At 46.5% G+C, this 16,663-nt stretch overlaps 1 protein-coding gene across 6 annotated transcripts in view; it reads right to left on the reverse strand.

Moving 5' to 3' along the window:
* Positions 1 to 16,663, reverse strand: part of ADORA2A (adenosine A2a receptor) — a 33,878-nt gene that overhangs the window by 13,507 nt on the left and 3,708 nt on the right. For 3 of the 6 annotated variants that reach the window (XM_026075193.1, XM_026075192.1, XM_026075191.1), the window contains exon 2: positions 339 to 1,237. In XM_026075193.1, the coding sequence (XP_025930978.1) occupies positions 339 to 688 (350 nt within the window). In that variant the 5' untranslated portion in view covers positions 689 to 1,237. Of the gene's footprint in view, positions 1 to 338; positions 1,238 to 4,689; positions 4,848 to 6,240; positions 6,396 to 8,733; positions 8,873 to 16,663 lie in introns of those variants that run through there. The other 3 variants (XM_026075190.1, XM_026075189.1, XM_026075188.1) reach the window with 3 other exon arrangements.

Consider the following 16,663-nt stretch of genomic DNA (forward strand, 5'->3'; position numbering starts at 1 on the left):
CTTCTGGCACTGCCTGCTCCAGCCCAGAACGCAAGTTACTGAGGTTACAGCATAATCCTGTCTAAATATGGAACGCCAGCTCCTAGGCAGTGCCTGTGCAATGCCACGGGCACACGCTCTATGAGGACGGAGAAGAACTGGAAAAGAAACGACCTGAAGATCCAGCAGCCAGGGCAGCTTTCAAGACCTAGAAAAGCATTTTTCAAATTAGAAGGAATTAAGTGCTGCTGCTCATTTAACTTTCCCTCTCTCAGAACATCTCCAGATCTGTTGCTTTTATTGATGACCATCCCTCACCAAGATCCCTCCCTCCTTCCCCCAGCCTGCCCCGTGCTTACCTGAGGGGTATGCGGATCGCAATGATTCTGTCGATGGCAATAGCAAGGAGGCTGAAGATCGAACTCTGAGTCAGGACCAGGACGAAACAGGCAATGAAAAGGCAGCCATAGAAGAAGGCACAGAAGCCAGTGCTGATGGTGATGGCAAAGGGGATTGCCAGCACACCCACCGCAATGTCAGCAGCAGCCAGGGACACCACAAAATAGTTGGTGACGTTCTGCAGGTTACTATTCAAATAGACTGCCCAGCAGACCAGGATGTTCCCCAAGATGGCCAGGACAGCAATGACCAGTTCCAGGATGATGTAAGCTACGTCTGAGAGGAAGTCTTCTTTCCCATGTACTAGCATGGTGAGAGCAACCAGGCCAACGCGAGAACGTGCCAGAAAAGCTCAGCRTTCATATCTGCAGAGCACTGAACAGCCAAGACACCTCAAAGCTGCCTGGGGTCCGAAGAGCACTCGTTCAGCTGCCAGCTTGCAAGGGTGGTTCACACACACCCTTTTCTCCCCATGGCTGTTCCAGATCTTTACAGTAACAGGTGTAAAGAGAAAAAACAGGGCTTGCCAACTCCAGCAAAGTGGATTAACCAGATGCAGAATAATTCACCAAACTCCAGCAGATAGGGCCACAGAAGAATAGCTCACGCAGATGAACACTGCTCCCCAGGCCACAGAGTCCAGCAGACAACACGGCACAGTGAGTGCACTGTATGGCACTGTCACATAGGCTCTGAGTTTTTGTTTCCTGTTGACAATCACGCTGCTAGTCATGGTTTCCTGTCATTTACATACCTACCAGCAACATCCTCTGGTTCTCTTTTTCCCCTTTTCCCCCCAGGACTTGGGAAATATTCTCTTCAGCTGAAGCAAGCATTCAACTTCTTCACTTGTTATTTCCTTTAAAAAACAAACAAACAAAAACCATACACACTAAGTAATCAGCTCCATGGAGATGGAAAAAGCAAAATCTCATTAAAGTGGCATATTAAATTGATAACGGATATAAACAGACCTAGAAGAATACATCACTGGCAAAAATCTCACATTTTGTCTATCTTGAAAACTGCAGAGCCAAACCCAAGGTTGAGGAAGGCAGTATTTCACAGTGGTGATGAGGAACAAGGGATGTTTTGTTTTTGAGGCTACCAACCGAGCTGGCACTTCAGCAGCTGCTCAATAGTCTGCCCTGAAACACGAGAGCCCCACTAATTACGCCTTGGCAAGCGCTGTGCCTGTGCAGGGGAAAGGTGGAGGAGCCTTTTCACATACACCTGTCTCCCTCCCATCACAAACACAAGACTTGAGCCATCACGGGCTTCCCACCCTCATGCACTTCGTCACAAAAGCGTGCTGGACCCATGCACTGCTCTGTGATGACATGAACATTCATTCATAAGGGGTCTGTGTTGCTGGCATGTGTGTTCACTCTGTTTCCATACTGTTTCCTTTGAGTGCACGGACACTGAAATGCGATCAGCGGTAGGGGAAATAGCCCACGATATGTCAGACAGTGACATTTTCTGATACTTGCCCGCTGAGAACAGACATTCCCTGCAAGGGTTTGTGGAAGCTCCCATCCCGTAACACCGTCTTTGATACATAAATCTTCATGCTATTTGCAAGCCATTTTATTCTTCATACCTGCCTTTTACATAGTGTTTTCTGCATCCACAGATTCTGATACACTCTACAGACAAGGTCAGCACCATTCTTCGAGTACAACCAGCCAGAAACACACCCACCAAGTTACCCCTCCACCCCCAAAGAAACACTCGCAGAGGCACAATGCCAACGTCATCTCTCAAAAGTGAACATTCACGCTCCTGCACTATCACATACGCAAACCTGGCACTAGACTTGGTGCCGCTTGCAAGGACACTCACTCCCTACAGCTGCCACTGCATATGAGCACGTACACATCTTCTACATGCTTACGTGCCTCGCTGATCTTCACAGGTTACCTCGTATCTCTGATTTCAGATGTGGGTTCATTTTACCCACAGATTTGGCCAGAAAATATAGCAATAAAGAATATGGTTTCCTGAGCTTCATGCCACGCAGTTAAGTGATAATTGCCTGCTGTCCTACCCTGTCACTTCTGTACTGGGTTTTAAACCTTATTTAGCAAACTTTTTGCAGCAATATTCTCTCATAAATTTAAGAGAAGTAATCAACTACTGCAAACAAACATCAGAGGGCTAGGATAGTTAGAGAGACATAGCACTAACTGATAGATCACTCAAGCTCAGTTTCAGATGCAATATGCACCTCCAAAACAGAAGATCCACAAGAGAACTGGTGTGGTCTAACCCACCAGGGTTTCATGCCTTCACAGTTCACTCTGTGTTTTGAAGTCGGAAACCTAATTTCTCAGGACAAAATAAAAGGGTAAAGACAGTGATAATACAGGAAAATATGATTAACTTGTGATTCACATATGATCTCAGGAATATAATCTGATTTTGGACCTTTCATTGATTTAGAGCTCTACTGCTAATGCTGCATTTGAAAGGAAAGTGAATGGTTCCTGGTGGTTTGGATGCACTTCAAAATCTAGCTTTTCCTCTACCTTCAAAAATCTTGTGTATGCATTTTGTTTGGTTAGTGTGGGAGAAATCAACATGAGAGATTAGTTTTTGATCTAGCTATAAAGAGGAAGATAAAGATCATCGATTTAATCTTTTTTCAAGTACAAAAAAACCCAAGAAGTTTCTATATTGCCTATTTTCTTCTAGCAAATATCCTGTTTTCCACTGACCTGCCAAAAATTACTTCTACTTAATTGTTTCAGTGATGTTAATGCTATGCTCCTACATCACTTCTCCAATGTCTGATTACCCATTTCAAGTCCTAATGGGTTTGTTTCAAACCAGCGATACTGAAAACACCCCCCACCAGCCTGACTTCCAGGGAAACGGATTAGAATTAACATCAAATAGAGACAAAGAAAACCTGGAGGGAGAAAAAACAGAAAGGGCAAGATGAAAACTAAGCTACAACGCTCTGTGCATGCAAGAAAGGGAAAAAAATGTCAGGAAAAAAGGTGGCAGGGAAAAAAACCTGGGGGAAGCAGTGGGGTAAAACTGGTGTCTAAGAGAAACAGCTTCTGTCTGTCAGATGTATTACATGGTTATGCCTAAGAGCTCTGAAGCGGGCGCTAGATCTCATGTCCCTTAGTATCACAGCAGCACAGACAGCGATGAACTAATACCCTGGCAATGGAGGGGGAACCCTCCACATTCCCCGCTTCCTAACACCCTCTCACATTTCCATGCAGGTCAAGCTCATGACCAAACTCCAGTTGTAGAACAAGTTTAGAAAAATTCCAAAAATTATTGGGATGTACTTGAAGCAAAACTAATGCTATGTAAAATAAAACAATCAAAAGAAAAAAAGTATAAGCTACTCTGTGAGATGAAGCTGAAAGAACTAAAAAAACATTTTTCAGAAAGGAATTAACATTAGAACCGGTCAAGCACATCCAGACACCAAGAGCATTTACTTAAAGTACTGCTGTGTTGCTCTTATACCTCATGCTCTTATCTCTTACACATCAGCAAAGAGGACCAAAGTGAAATTACTGGAATATTCTTTCCCATTTCAGAGCTTCCTTTAGTAGGATTACGGACCATATGAATCCCACATGCATTTTGTTTAACCCAACTCTTTCAATGGCTCCTTTCTGACTAACCCCTGTTTTCCAGGTGGGCATGGAGTGAAGTAACAAACCTGCGCTGCAGAGGTCCCCCAGATATTAATCATTTAGTACAAAGAAAGCTGGAATTACCTACAGCTCTGCACATATCCTGGAAAAGAATGATGCTGAAATCTCAAATTTAATGATGACATCACATACTATTTTCAGACRCAATGGAGTTTTTAACCTTCTCCTTCAACCATTTGTTTCCTAGTTTGATTTTAACTTTCTAATTTAGCTTTGAATTTGTCTAGTCCCTTGTTTCTCACCTCCCTTCACAAATGGTGGCCTGATTTTTCAACTCAACCCCTAGCCATATAATTCCGAAGCAATCTGTGAGATGTTATGTCCAGAAGAGGACAACATGTCCTCCCACCCCATTCCACTCTGCTCCCAGATGGGCTGGGAAGCAATTAGAGAGTTCTGCAGAGCCAGCACACCTCAAAAGAGAAATGACTGGAGCTGAGTAAGTGTCCAAGCTAGGACAAAACAATATTTTGTGTCCACTTCAGCACTACTACTACTCTGGTAGCAGCAGACATTAGAAAAAGCAATTTTTAGCCACACAACCCCAGCACATGAAAGGCCCCACACCTGCTACATACAAAAGGTGCCACAACCCAGGAGGTTCCCATGTTTCACCTGAACTTACCCCTCATCTCATTCATCTCCTGCACTGTCAGTCTGCAATAGCTTTCATCCAACACAATACAGGGTCTTTGATTGTAGAAGTATTTCCAACTTGTTTTAAAACAACTACAGGCCCAGTCTTTTGGTGCATTTACAGGGACAAAATGAAATACAGACCACCTAGAGAAGACAACACATATTCTGAGGAAATAGAGAGTTATTATAGAATTATCTACTTCATGCAAGACTCAAAGGCTCAGCAACTAGGTCTGACAAGATAAAATTAATTAACAACCTGTTTTACTCACTGGGGAATTGTATATTAAACATCTCAGGCCCTTGAGGGATCAATATTGCAAGCTTCTCAAAACTTAGGAAAAATAACTTATATCACACAACCTTCTGGACAGCTACAATTAGTATTTCTTCTCAAGCTCATGCTTTGTTTTGTTAATTGGATTAATTCTTCCTTGATACCCTGGGCTATGTTCCGGCCTTTCCCCCATTATTAAATAAACCTTTCTTGCTACTCACAAACCTGTAAAGCTGTTGCCCTGTTCGCTTTTAGTGATTTGGAACACTTTGTTCTCGCTCATATTTCAGCCCCAGTGAAAAACTGCTCCTTGAAAATTCAATAAGGCATCTGAACAGCACGTTCCCATGAAGCAATTCACCACTGGAGACTGAGCAAGCTTTTGTTTGGGATCTCCAGTTGGCTTTGGACTAAGGTGTTGCTCCTACAGTCTACTGAGTGCCAAAAGAGCCCAGGTGAGCACCGGCCTACACTGGGTTCAGACAACCCTCCTCAAACAAATTCGTTTCCTGCTCTTGTCCACTTCAGACCGAGTTTAGTCATCTTGGTTTTGGAATGCCCATGCTCCATCACGCTAGTAAGGAAAAGACTCCCTCCTCTCTCAGCGTGCCGGACTGATGTATTTGACAACATCTGTGATGTTTCAGTTTGACAACTACTCTTGAGAGACATTCGCAAAATTCCCCAAGACAAGTCTGTGGGCATGTAGGTAACAAACTATAGCTTCCCGGTCTTCCCCCAGGAGCTGTAGCTCCCCCCAGTCTCCAGACAAGACTGGTTTCCCCTTGTTTGCTTCAGGATGGGGGAAGTAAGGTAGGAACGCAGCAGGCGGCTTGTGTGAGGCCAGCGGGGAAGGGGGAATGGTGGCCCTTTCTGGAGACAACATCAAGGAACAAGACTCATTCCACAGATAACAGCCTCACATCTCCTTCTGACAACATGACTCTTCCCAGGTACCAGCCACATACAGATTACCTAGTCCCCTTAGGGAAAATCCTTGAATTCACATACAGCAATGAGCAGAAAATTGGTGCTGCTAAGTCACTTGTTTTCTATTTTCCAAAGATCGGAGGGGGGAGATGCTTGTCAGTTTTTATCCTCTCTTTGAAAGCCCTTCAGCTCAAAGAGAATCTCAGTATTTTTCAAATCAAAGTTTCTAAGAAATCTTGTCTCTCACCATATCTTGAGAGGATCAAGGCACAATAAATGAGCCAATATGCACACAAGGTTTGCACRAATTAGCAAAAGATATTTTACAACTACCTCACGCAGAACAGCTTCCCCATGCCCTTCACTACTCCACACAGCCGGTGCGGTTGGAGCCGTCCAAGAGCAGCCTCGCGGCTTCTCTCCCTCCTGTAGAAGGATGCAGAGAGGTGGCTGGGTRGGGCAGGAGAGAGGAGGAAGGGAGGCATCACCCGTCTCACCAAGACATACTTCTTCTGGCTCCTCTATCTGCTTATTATTGGTTGCATTTTAAAATGATCTTTTAGGTCATCTGCTTACAGTAATAGGAGGAAATTAAATATTAATAATAGACTATTTCCCTCTAGACTGCTCTTTGTTAACAAAGGATAAAAGTGAAACAAAGCAGGCAAAATTATCAACACACCACACTCTTGGTTTTCAGATACCTGGAGCACTTGCAGTTTCCATCAGCCTTCAGTGGAGCTACAGATGCCCAATTTTTTGCACCCCTGCCTTTGTGGACCCTCATACAAATGCAGAAAATGGTGATGTCTAGAAATTGTTGGTCTATCAAAGGGTTCCCTCCACATTGCAGTTGGACCCTTGCAGGGCATCTTGTTTCAGACTTTATCCAAAACATCACCTGGGTCACCGATGTTCTGCCTGAGAAAAACGCAGGGCCAAGGATCCTCTGAAGCACAGAGCCTGCCTTCCTGTGGGGAGCAAGGTCTCCCTCCAGGGTAAAAACCTACGGCTGGGCAACGAGATCCCAGCAATGGCTCTGCCAGTTCTCCGGAAACACTGAACAAAATGAGGGCTTCAGCTTCTCTAAACYTGGTCTAATCCCCTCTTACGGGAAAACAGCAGCCCTCCAAGACTTAAAACCTCCATGCCACGTACTTGCGTAAGGCAAAAGAAGTGGCTCTTCAGAAATTTGTGCTGCCTCTGATCTTTGTAAGTTCAGGCATGTGGCAGAGGGACATTATTTCTGCTTTACATTTCCATCTCTGCTGCAGTCCAGGTCCAAAAAGGAGTCTCTGTTCACAGTGAGAACAAACAGGGTGAATTTGGGTGCAAAGTCTTTACTGACCGGGGGATTACTAGGATAACAGACACCTATGCTGCTGTATCAGTAACAGCAATAAAAAGCATAAACGATCATCATACCCTTCCAATCTGACCCATTTCTCACTTCTCCTCCTGTTTACTCCCATTAAAAAATCACAAATCAAAACAGTCAAAAAAGAGAAACCGCATCAGAAACCAAGCAAAGGTCATAACACAGATGAGCCAACTAACAGAAATGGCTAATCTGAAACCAATATTTCAGCTTTGCCTCCTGCCCTCCAAGTGCTAGAAGAGGATTAATTTTTATTGCAGCAGCAGAAGAGAAGACTGGAACAGAACACATTTGACCTTTTTCCCCCCTTTTTCTTCCCTCCTAAGTGGATGTTATAAATGTTTAAAATCAAGCAAGAAAACAAAAAACTCACAGTAATGATTTCCATTTTAACGATCACAGAAAGCCAGGGAGGGCAAAACTAAGTAAGACTGAACGACCAGCAGCTAAGGAAGCCAGAGCAAACAAACAAGCAAAAGGAAAAAGGTTCCCCTGTGCCCACTAGAGGAGGCTTGTCTTACTGCCTAGTCCTGCTGGGCAGCGGGTGTCATCACACAATGCCAAAAGGCACAAAAACACATTGGATTTTGGAACAAACCATTTGTATCCAGGGTTAATGATATCAATTCCCCTGCAGCGCCATTTCCAAAAATAAAAAATGGAACATTTGGATAACCTTTCATAACACAGACACGTAAAAAAGCATAATCAAAACAAAGCACTCTGGCCCCAAAGAAGTTACTACTACCAACATCATCCACAATGTCTCTGAGGATCCAGCTTTCCTTTTCTATGTGAGGGAGGAGCTGAAAGTTAAATTTTGCCTCCCCTCAGCCCTACCAAAGCCAGCTGTGTTCACACAGGAGGAACATCTCCTTCTAGAACAAAATAAGAGAAAGAAGGAAACAGGATTTCAAGAAGAGGTGACCCACTGAGGAATACAGGCTAGGGAAGAATTTGCTTCAGAAATACTTACCATGCATTGGCAACAGCTAATGCGTCCATTCTGGTATATTTTAAAGCAATGGTGTGGACTTCTCTCCAGATGCAACCTCACCTCCCTATGAAGCTTCAAGACACGCAGTCCCAAATTTTGTCTATCTGTTCATTTGCCTGCATTTTTATTCAGTTGTTCCCAAACCCTATTGCCCTCTTGAATCGCAGGTGTGCACTCCCCCCCGGCCTGCAGAGCCCCGCTGCCTTCCCTCTGAGCACCATCACGTCGCAGGTTGTAAGAAGGGTTTGTCTAAGCCCTGCCACAGCGAACCAAAACTCCCTAGACTCCAGTGCAGGCCGTGCTGCTCAACCAGGGCAGCCAGCGTCACATCTTCTACAGGAACATACTTTTTTCCCCTGTATCCTCCTGTGTGGCTTAAAATCTCTCCAGCCCAAAGCGTCCTTCCCCACCCTGGTGGGCAATATGAACAGAGATGAGCAAATCCTACCTGCCTCCGAGCCAAAGCAAAGCTGTATCACTGCTGTATCTCATCCGTTGCTCATACACCGATACCTCTGAGCGACGGTGATTACTGTGGACTCACCGTGGAGCTTCCATGTCACCCAGGTGTTTGGACTCGTACCCACCTGTGAGACAAAAGCACTCAGCCCTCTTGGGTGGCTAACGCAGCCCTTTGCACCCYCCCTTCCCAGCTCGTTCCCGTATCATTTCGAGCAGTGTGACAGCGGCAGCCTTCAGCCCGAGCTCCCCACCCTGCGCCTGCCGCTCTGCGCCCGCCGCTGGCTCCCCGCGGGCTGCTCGCTGCCGCCTCGGTCACGGGCGGCGAGCACAAGCCCCTTGTGCCTCGCAGTGCCGCCGGCTTGCAGCCCACACGAGAACCCCTAACTCCCCCCGTGCTCGGGGAGGACCTGGCCTCTTGCACCCCCAGGCCGTGCAACTCATCTCACCTCCGCTTGTCAACTAGCTGCCAGTGAAACAGCATGCAGACAGACTGACAGCGCTGGTGTTGCGTGCTCGTCCCAGAGGCAGGCAAAAGCCACAAAAACAGTTTTTCTGCCCATTCCGTTTCCAGCAACTTTCCCTCTTCTATTTCCTTAAGGTGCTTATCCTGACTGGCTAATCCTGCGTCACCCCTCATCACCCCATCAGTGCTTCTGCCTCACAGTCTCAAAGCCATTTACAATGTGTTTTTAGGACTCTCCCAACCTCTGTGTTGGAGGACTTGATGCTCTGATGTYTCAAGGCCACATGCCCTTACTCAGTTCCCCCCTCTTCTCTTTGCTATGACTTGCACCATACTTCTGTCACTCTTGCAAAATGACTTGCATTTTCACTATCTCGGTCAGCCAAGCCAATGCAAGCCTTTCTAGAGGTATTCAAAGCTTTTTTTATTTTTCTTAAATAAAGTCCTTGATTATAAGCCAATTTATTAAGAACTCTCCAGTGTTGCTGCTTACTGATCCTCAAAGCRTCAATGTTTAGCTGATGCTCTGAGGACTCTAATGAAGTCGTTCCTTCGTTTCCTAAGTCCTTGCGCTGTGGTAAAAGCACATCCGCTCACATGTAACAGCTGGCTACTTCTGCTCACTTCCTCCGACTTTGTGCAGGCCAGAGACGCAGATGCTCAGGGGTGGAGAGAGCACACGCTGCTGGCAAAAGTGACGTTTCTAGAGGGCACTTTCTTTCCTTCTACATCAAACTACTGCACTGGAGAGCCAGTAGCCATTCATAAATTACTTTATAAAACATTTTACTGGACCGAGCATCTTGTCAGCAGYTTATAAGTTAGTGTGCTTGCCTACAGGGAACAGAAAAGCAAGGAGGCCAGCAGCAAGCAGACTGCCAGGACAGCGACACCGCTATCACACATGGAAAGTGGTCCTGGACTCCTATGAAAACCTAAGGTACTTTACAGTTTCTGCACAGTAGGACCACAAAAAGTTCCAGCTGTAAAGAAATCCGCAACCATTTCTCAAATGCACAACAGCCACCATCCCCACAACCAGCAGAACAAAGATAAACCATAAAAGATTCCCAAGGCAAACTCCTTAGGGACTGCSGGATTTGACTCCAAGTACAAGAAGTTAGGCAGAGATGGCTCCAAAAGAGGCCCCCGGAACAGACATCCCCAGGCTTCAGGGTTGTTTCTACCCAAATGGACTGAGTCCACCTCTTGCTTGTTTTAATCATACAGCTATGCTGTCCTGTGGCTACATGGAGGGAAAGGAAGATCTCCCTTCAGGAGAGAGGCAGGAAAAACAACAGAAACTGTCACTGAATCCTCCTTCCAGTCTTCAGCTCAAGAATACAGCTTCTTACCTACCTATAAGCTGCAGGAGCTGGCACCACTTGGATGTACCAGAGAGGAACAATCATGTAACCACATCAAATCCCCTAGAACTCCCTATGTCTACCCACTTATAATCCTAAACTCCTCATAATGGGCAACCAAAGTTTGGATCAGCATCTAAACAAGCCCCAAGATGGTATAAAACAAGAGATTAACGTATTTTTAAGTGTCTAACAAAGTCAGGTGCCTCAGTTTTAGCATATCCAGCTAAAGAGGTCTGATTTCTCAGAGGGAAGCACCTTCTGGAATCAAGGTACTTCAAGGGATCAAGTAGAGAGCCATTAGCACAAGTCATTTTTGCCTAAAATGCAGGCCTCAGAACATTCAACTAGTTTTTTAAAAGTCAGTGAGCTTCCTCACACAGGCTCTGGGAACTGTAATGGTGCTGGTGGCTGCCCAAGTAAGTCTGATGTTATTTTCCATCATCCCATTGAACCTGGGCACTGATCTGTGGATTAGACGTATGTGGAAACTGTAATTATTCAAATCAATTTCAAACACGTGTCTCTCTTCTGAAGAGGGTATTAAAGAGCCAAACACCTCTTGACTGTCTTTTGTCCTGGGAAATTTTTCTTATGGAAAAACCCAGTGTGTGCCCAAGCATAAAGGTCTCATGCTGAAACCAAAGCTGTTATCACCACACAAGATGATATTTAACAGCCCGCTTCCCTTAACTCCTTAACCTCAACGCCCGATTCATACCAGGATCTGACAACCCCGTTCTGGGGAAACTTCAACAGCCAAAAGGACAGGTCAGCTCTTAGAGGACTCTCCCAGCACCATACGGGGGTTGTGAGTAACGGGCCAACATCACAGGACAGGCAGAGGTTAGAGTCCCTCCAGCAAAGAGAGCAGAAACACCTATGCTCCTTTAGCAAGAAAAAAAAGGAGACAGAAGTAGAAGGCGGCCACAAGAGGGGAAAACAAAACAAAACAGCCCCAAAGAAGAAAAAACAGGACAAAAATGGGAGGGACACCGAGACTGACTACTAAAGGAGGAAAGAAACTTCTAACAGGGAGAGCAGTGCAAACCTCACCACTTCCAAACAAGACACATTAAAAGAGCAGAACGAGACCAAATTCCCTCTGTTCATTGGCATTACTCACTTGAACACACAGGGGCCCGGCCCCACGAGAAACGCAGCCGGGACCCCCGGCTGGCGCTGGTTCGGGTTCAGCTCGGCTCCGAACGGCTCCACCAGCAAACAGCCCTGCTCCTGCCCTCCTGGAAGAGCTGCTGGACAAGGAGCCACGACTGTCCCTGCGAGCGTCGCCTGGGATAAACACTGGGGACGTGGACATAGAGAAGGCTGTATCTCAACTAGCAGCAGATAAAAACAGCCTGAATCCACAAGATACTAGAGGTCTCTTGAGAACGGCCGAGTGCCGTCCACCCTGCATGTGAGCGCAGCAATCACAAATGCTAATCGACGTGCAGATAGGAGCCCAGCATGTCATCCGTCACGTCTCCAAGGCTTCAGGAAAAACCCCCTTTCCTCTCCTTGTATCGGAGACGGACAGGAAGATTCCCTCATCCTCTGCGCGAGCGAGCCTTTCCCTCCCCCTGCCCGTCTACTCCTGGCTCAAACCATCCCTGCAAGAAGTTTCACTCCCGCTAAYTTCTCCATTGTCTCAGATGCATTGTTTGTAAATGTTCCCTAAAAATGCTATGTAAAGCGATCTCTATTTCTGTTTCAGATCTTTCCACATCCCCCTGTAGCACCTGGCCTTTATCTCATTACCTGTCAGATAGTGATAAACCTACCGCATGCAACCCCAGACTTATCATTTAAGATAAATACAATCCATCTTGTAGCTGTCATCTCTTTTCAAACCCTGCCCTCCCCGTGGCTGTATTTGTAGTTGTAGCAAATTACTTATTTTCTTTGGGCTTGAAATGCGTAGCTTTTCAAAAAATAAATAAATAAAATCAAAACACACTAGCAAGAGCCCCAAAACATACATGAAATTTCAAGTCTGGCCTTCCTGGCACTACATTTCCTGCTCCTTTGTCAGCAAGGAAATTCCACTACTCCTGCTCTTCTGTATTTTCTACAGTGGCATTTGCATATACTTTGAACATCACTCATTGTATTTTATGTTACCTGCTAATTTTTTTTTTAATAACCAACCAACAAGCACAATGACAAAAAGCATCCTTTTTCCAGAACAAGTCCCAGGCTAAACCCACAGGGTGGAGCGAGTTGCTCACATATAAGCAGCTAATGAGTTCCAAACCGCTCTGAACTATCCCCCGCGCCTCGGCTGTCACTTCCGAGGGGCACACGTCTCCCTTAGGTGCTATCCCGTTCTCTGCCAGCCCCACATGGGTGTCTCAGATGGCACCAGCTGTCTGTTTAAGGCACCTGAATCAAGCCCAGGGTGCCCTGAACAGGAGTGGACAAAGCTTATGCTCAAACATGCGCTGCAGCAGGGTTTTCTCTTTTGCCTAACAGTGATCACCTTGAACGTGCAATTTTTGCAGAGGCATCTCGTTGCGTTTGGCTCTTCTCTGAACTCTCCAAAGCTTTCCCTTAGCGGCTCATCAGCTCTTACAACCTCATCACCATGTGTTTATCCAAAAAATTTTGTCCCAACTTTGCAATTACTATATCACACATAACTGTAAAGTTGCGCATCTACCACCTCCCTCACGCAGTATTGCAGATTTCCAGCAATATCAAACCCATTTTGATTTGCTTCTTACAGAATTCAGGCTGAGGAGTAAAAGAGATCACAGCCCTAATTACTCACTCACATATTTAGCAGGTATCCAGGCTAATTCCAGTGCTAAGGTTGTCTTGGCCGATCCTCTGTGGGTTGCCCTCTGTTGTTAGGATGAGGAAGGAGTTAGAGCAAAGGAGGTTTAAGTTGGCCATGGGGGTGTTTCCTGCACACCAGGAAAGTGTGGAGTCTCCACTGCACTTCTTTAAGAGCAGGATGGACAAATATCTGTCAGGAATGGCGCAAAGCATAGCTGATCCTGCCTTTAGGCAGAGGCATGGATTAGATGACCTCGAAGTACCTCCTGAGGATATTTTCCATAATTGAGAGTTGTATGTGCCATCTGGCCATTCTGATCTACAGAGGTTTACTTCAGGAAAAAAATGTGCAATGCAACCAATAATTATTCTTGACACAGATGTAACCTTTGCGAGGGGAGAGGCATCTTCTGATTTTACAGAGAAAACCGAAGCCTTCAGAGGTTAAATGACCTCAAGGCAACAGAGGCCAGAGTCTTGCGTTTATTTGCTGGCAGAACGCGGTCAGCTCTTCACCCCTAACTGACCAAACCTTAACATTCAGCTACACGAGCAGCTCATTAAGGAGGCAACTTTCTCCTCCTTTTTAGGATGAGCAGAAAGGCAGGAAACTGGTGCTATGGTGTTCACACCATTCTGGTGCTATTTGTTGCTGCAAAACCTGAAGGTGGCCCATGAGGCACCAAGCTACCTGGTCTTAAATAACAGATACCTGAGGAAGAGAAGTAACTCTCTCTTGACTTGTGAGAATCCTTCCTATTTCCTTGACACAGAGCTTGAGATCTCTTGGGGTTTTTTTTAGCTTAGAGTCCAACAAAAAAAGAAAATGCTTCAAGACCCCATCTGTTTTTTTCAGATGAGAAAACAAAGATGGACCTAGAGAGTTATTCATCATCCACACGGCCTAGAGAACATGAACAAGAGCTGCCACCTCTCCAACCTGAAGACAAGGTTGAACTCCGCAGGACACCAACAGACACAGATGCCAAGGCTGGCCTTAGGATAATAAAAAAAAATCCCAAACTCACTCTTACAACTGAGCAGAACTCTTAGGTGGAGAGGGCTTAGCCACACTACGTCTCATCCTGTCTCATACGCAAAAACATGAGTGGAAACGTCAAACTGAAGCAGAGAGTTGAAGCATAGCGAAAATAACTGTTTTGGTGGAAAATCTGTGAAGTGTTGAACATCCTGGGTAGATGAGAAATCATACAGCCATCACTCACCCCGGCAAAACGGAAGTGGTAAAGGAGGAGGTTTTCCCTCCATACCAGATGGAAAAGCTGCCAGGCTCAAGACCGAAGGGGGATGTATGCAGCCAACCAGCCCGGACCCTTCACAGAAACGCAACTGAAAGGAAGAGTGAAAATTTAAAACAGCCTCTCCAAAGCATCCGCCTGGACTGAGCTTTTCCCCGTAGTTCTTAAGAGGGCTTAAGCACATGGCTCAACATAAAATCCATTATAGAAGATTAAGCAAAAAGATGAATAGCTTTTAAAAGTTGATTACATTCAAATGCAATAGTGCCAGCAGCCCTTATGGAAACATCCTATTAAAATATCAGGAAAAATAGAAATGCAAACACAGGAGACCTGGCAGAAAGCTTTTCAGCTCTGATCTTCAGTGCTTTCTGTACCCACTGACAGAAGGACAGAGGCTAAAAACATCATTACTAGGTTGACATCCCTTGACCTGACGCAGGATGATGCTGATTCTATTTTTTATATACAAATACACATATGGAAAGAGAGACAGATTATGTGCGTGTAAATTACAAACTTATCACGTGGACACGGCCTGTCTTCTTCTTTTTTTTTTTTTAAACACTTATGAACCCTGGAGTAGGTCATTTTTATTTTATATACACACATACATGTTTGCAGTTTGTACCCTTGTGTTTTCTCCACAAATTCAGAGGTTCATAGCTTTCCTGGCTAATTCAGAATTTCATGTTTGCCACGTTAGATAGGATTTCATTTTCATATTATTCTTAGGATTATTCTTAGGATATATGATTACATTTATATCGACTTTTTTAATCAAGATGAAAAAGACATTTCTTCCACAGATCTAATCTAGTTGAAATATTGCTCACATCCCGATTGCTCACTTTACCTAACCTTTCTGCACTTAGCCTGGGCAACACGTTCTGGTGGCTCTCTTTAAAGGCAGGGGAGCCGGCCACGCTTGCTTTCCAYAACATGCCAGAGAACAAATTTATCAATCAGTTACAGTCCTTTAGTTACACAGGCCCGAGACTTACTAGTCTGATAAGAAACCTGAAACAAATACATCTAAAGATAGAGTTATCTAATAGTTGACCATCTGCTTAGTAAAATAATTTAAAGTAGTTAAGGCAATTCTATTAACTGCTATTTACTAAATGAGTCACGTTGTCCTCCAAGTTAACCCTTCCCGCCTCCTCCGCAGCCCCGCTGCCCCAGGAAGGTGCCCGCAGCCCGCAGGCTCAGCCAGAGCGGAGCCGGAGCAAAACCAGGGCAAAGCCAGTGCAGCCTTCGCGCCCTGGCTCGCAAAGCAGCGAGCGGGAAAACCGCCTCGCGGCAGCATCCCCCGCGCAAGGGCAGGGCACGGCCGGGGCGCGCCTGCCGCTCGACGCCCTCGCGTGGGACGGGACGGGACGGGCCGCCCGCGCCCCTGTGAGCCCCACGGGCTGGGGCTGGTGCAGAAAGCTGCTGCGTGCGTCCTGCCCGCAGCCAGGCCGCGCGGTCGCAGCCCCCGTCCTCCGCCAGTCCTCCCCCGCGCACCGAGGTACCAGGTCCTGCGGCTACCGAGGGCCAACTCAGGCCAGCGCCGCGTGCTGGGAGCTCCCGGGCGCAGCGGAAGGGACCACCGAAAATCTCTCCGTGGCACTTGGCCCGGACAAGACGGGGTCGGAGCTTTTGGGGGCGAGGGATGGGAAAAGAGCGCGTGCGGGTTTAACACCATTTATCTAGAGCCTGCGCCTTTTTCCGTTCGCTCGACCGTGACGCGCGTGGAAATCTCCCTTGTTAAACGCCGCTCGGGAAGCTCGCAGGATGCGGAGCGCTCCCGGGGAACCACGATTTTATGATTAATTGCTTACAAGCACGAACAGCAGCAGCGGGACCGGGAGGAGGACGGGGTGCCGGGGGCAAAGTCCGGCCCTCGACGGTCGGCGGGCGACCAGCGGAGCAAACACGGCGGCGGGGGTGTGCCGCGGCGCTGGCAGCCGGGCGGCAGCGGGGCGCGGGCTGCCCGGGAAGCGGCCCCCGACGGCGGCGCGGTTAAAGGCGCGGGGGGCAGCAGAGGCGCCGCGGGGCGCAGGG

Source organism: Apteryx rowi, unplaced genomic scaffold (assembly GCF_003343035.1).
Source record: "Apteryx rowi isolate R43461 unplaced genomic scaffold, aptRow1 scaffold_40, whole genome shotgun sequence".
NCBI lineage: Eukaryota > Metazoa > Chordata > Aves > Apterygiformes > Apterygidae > Apteryx > Apteryx rowi.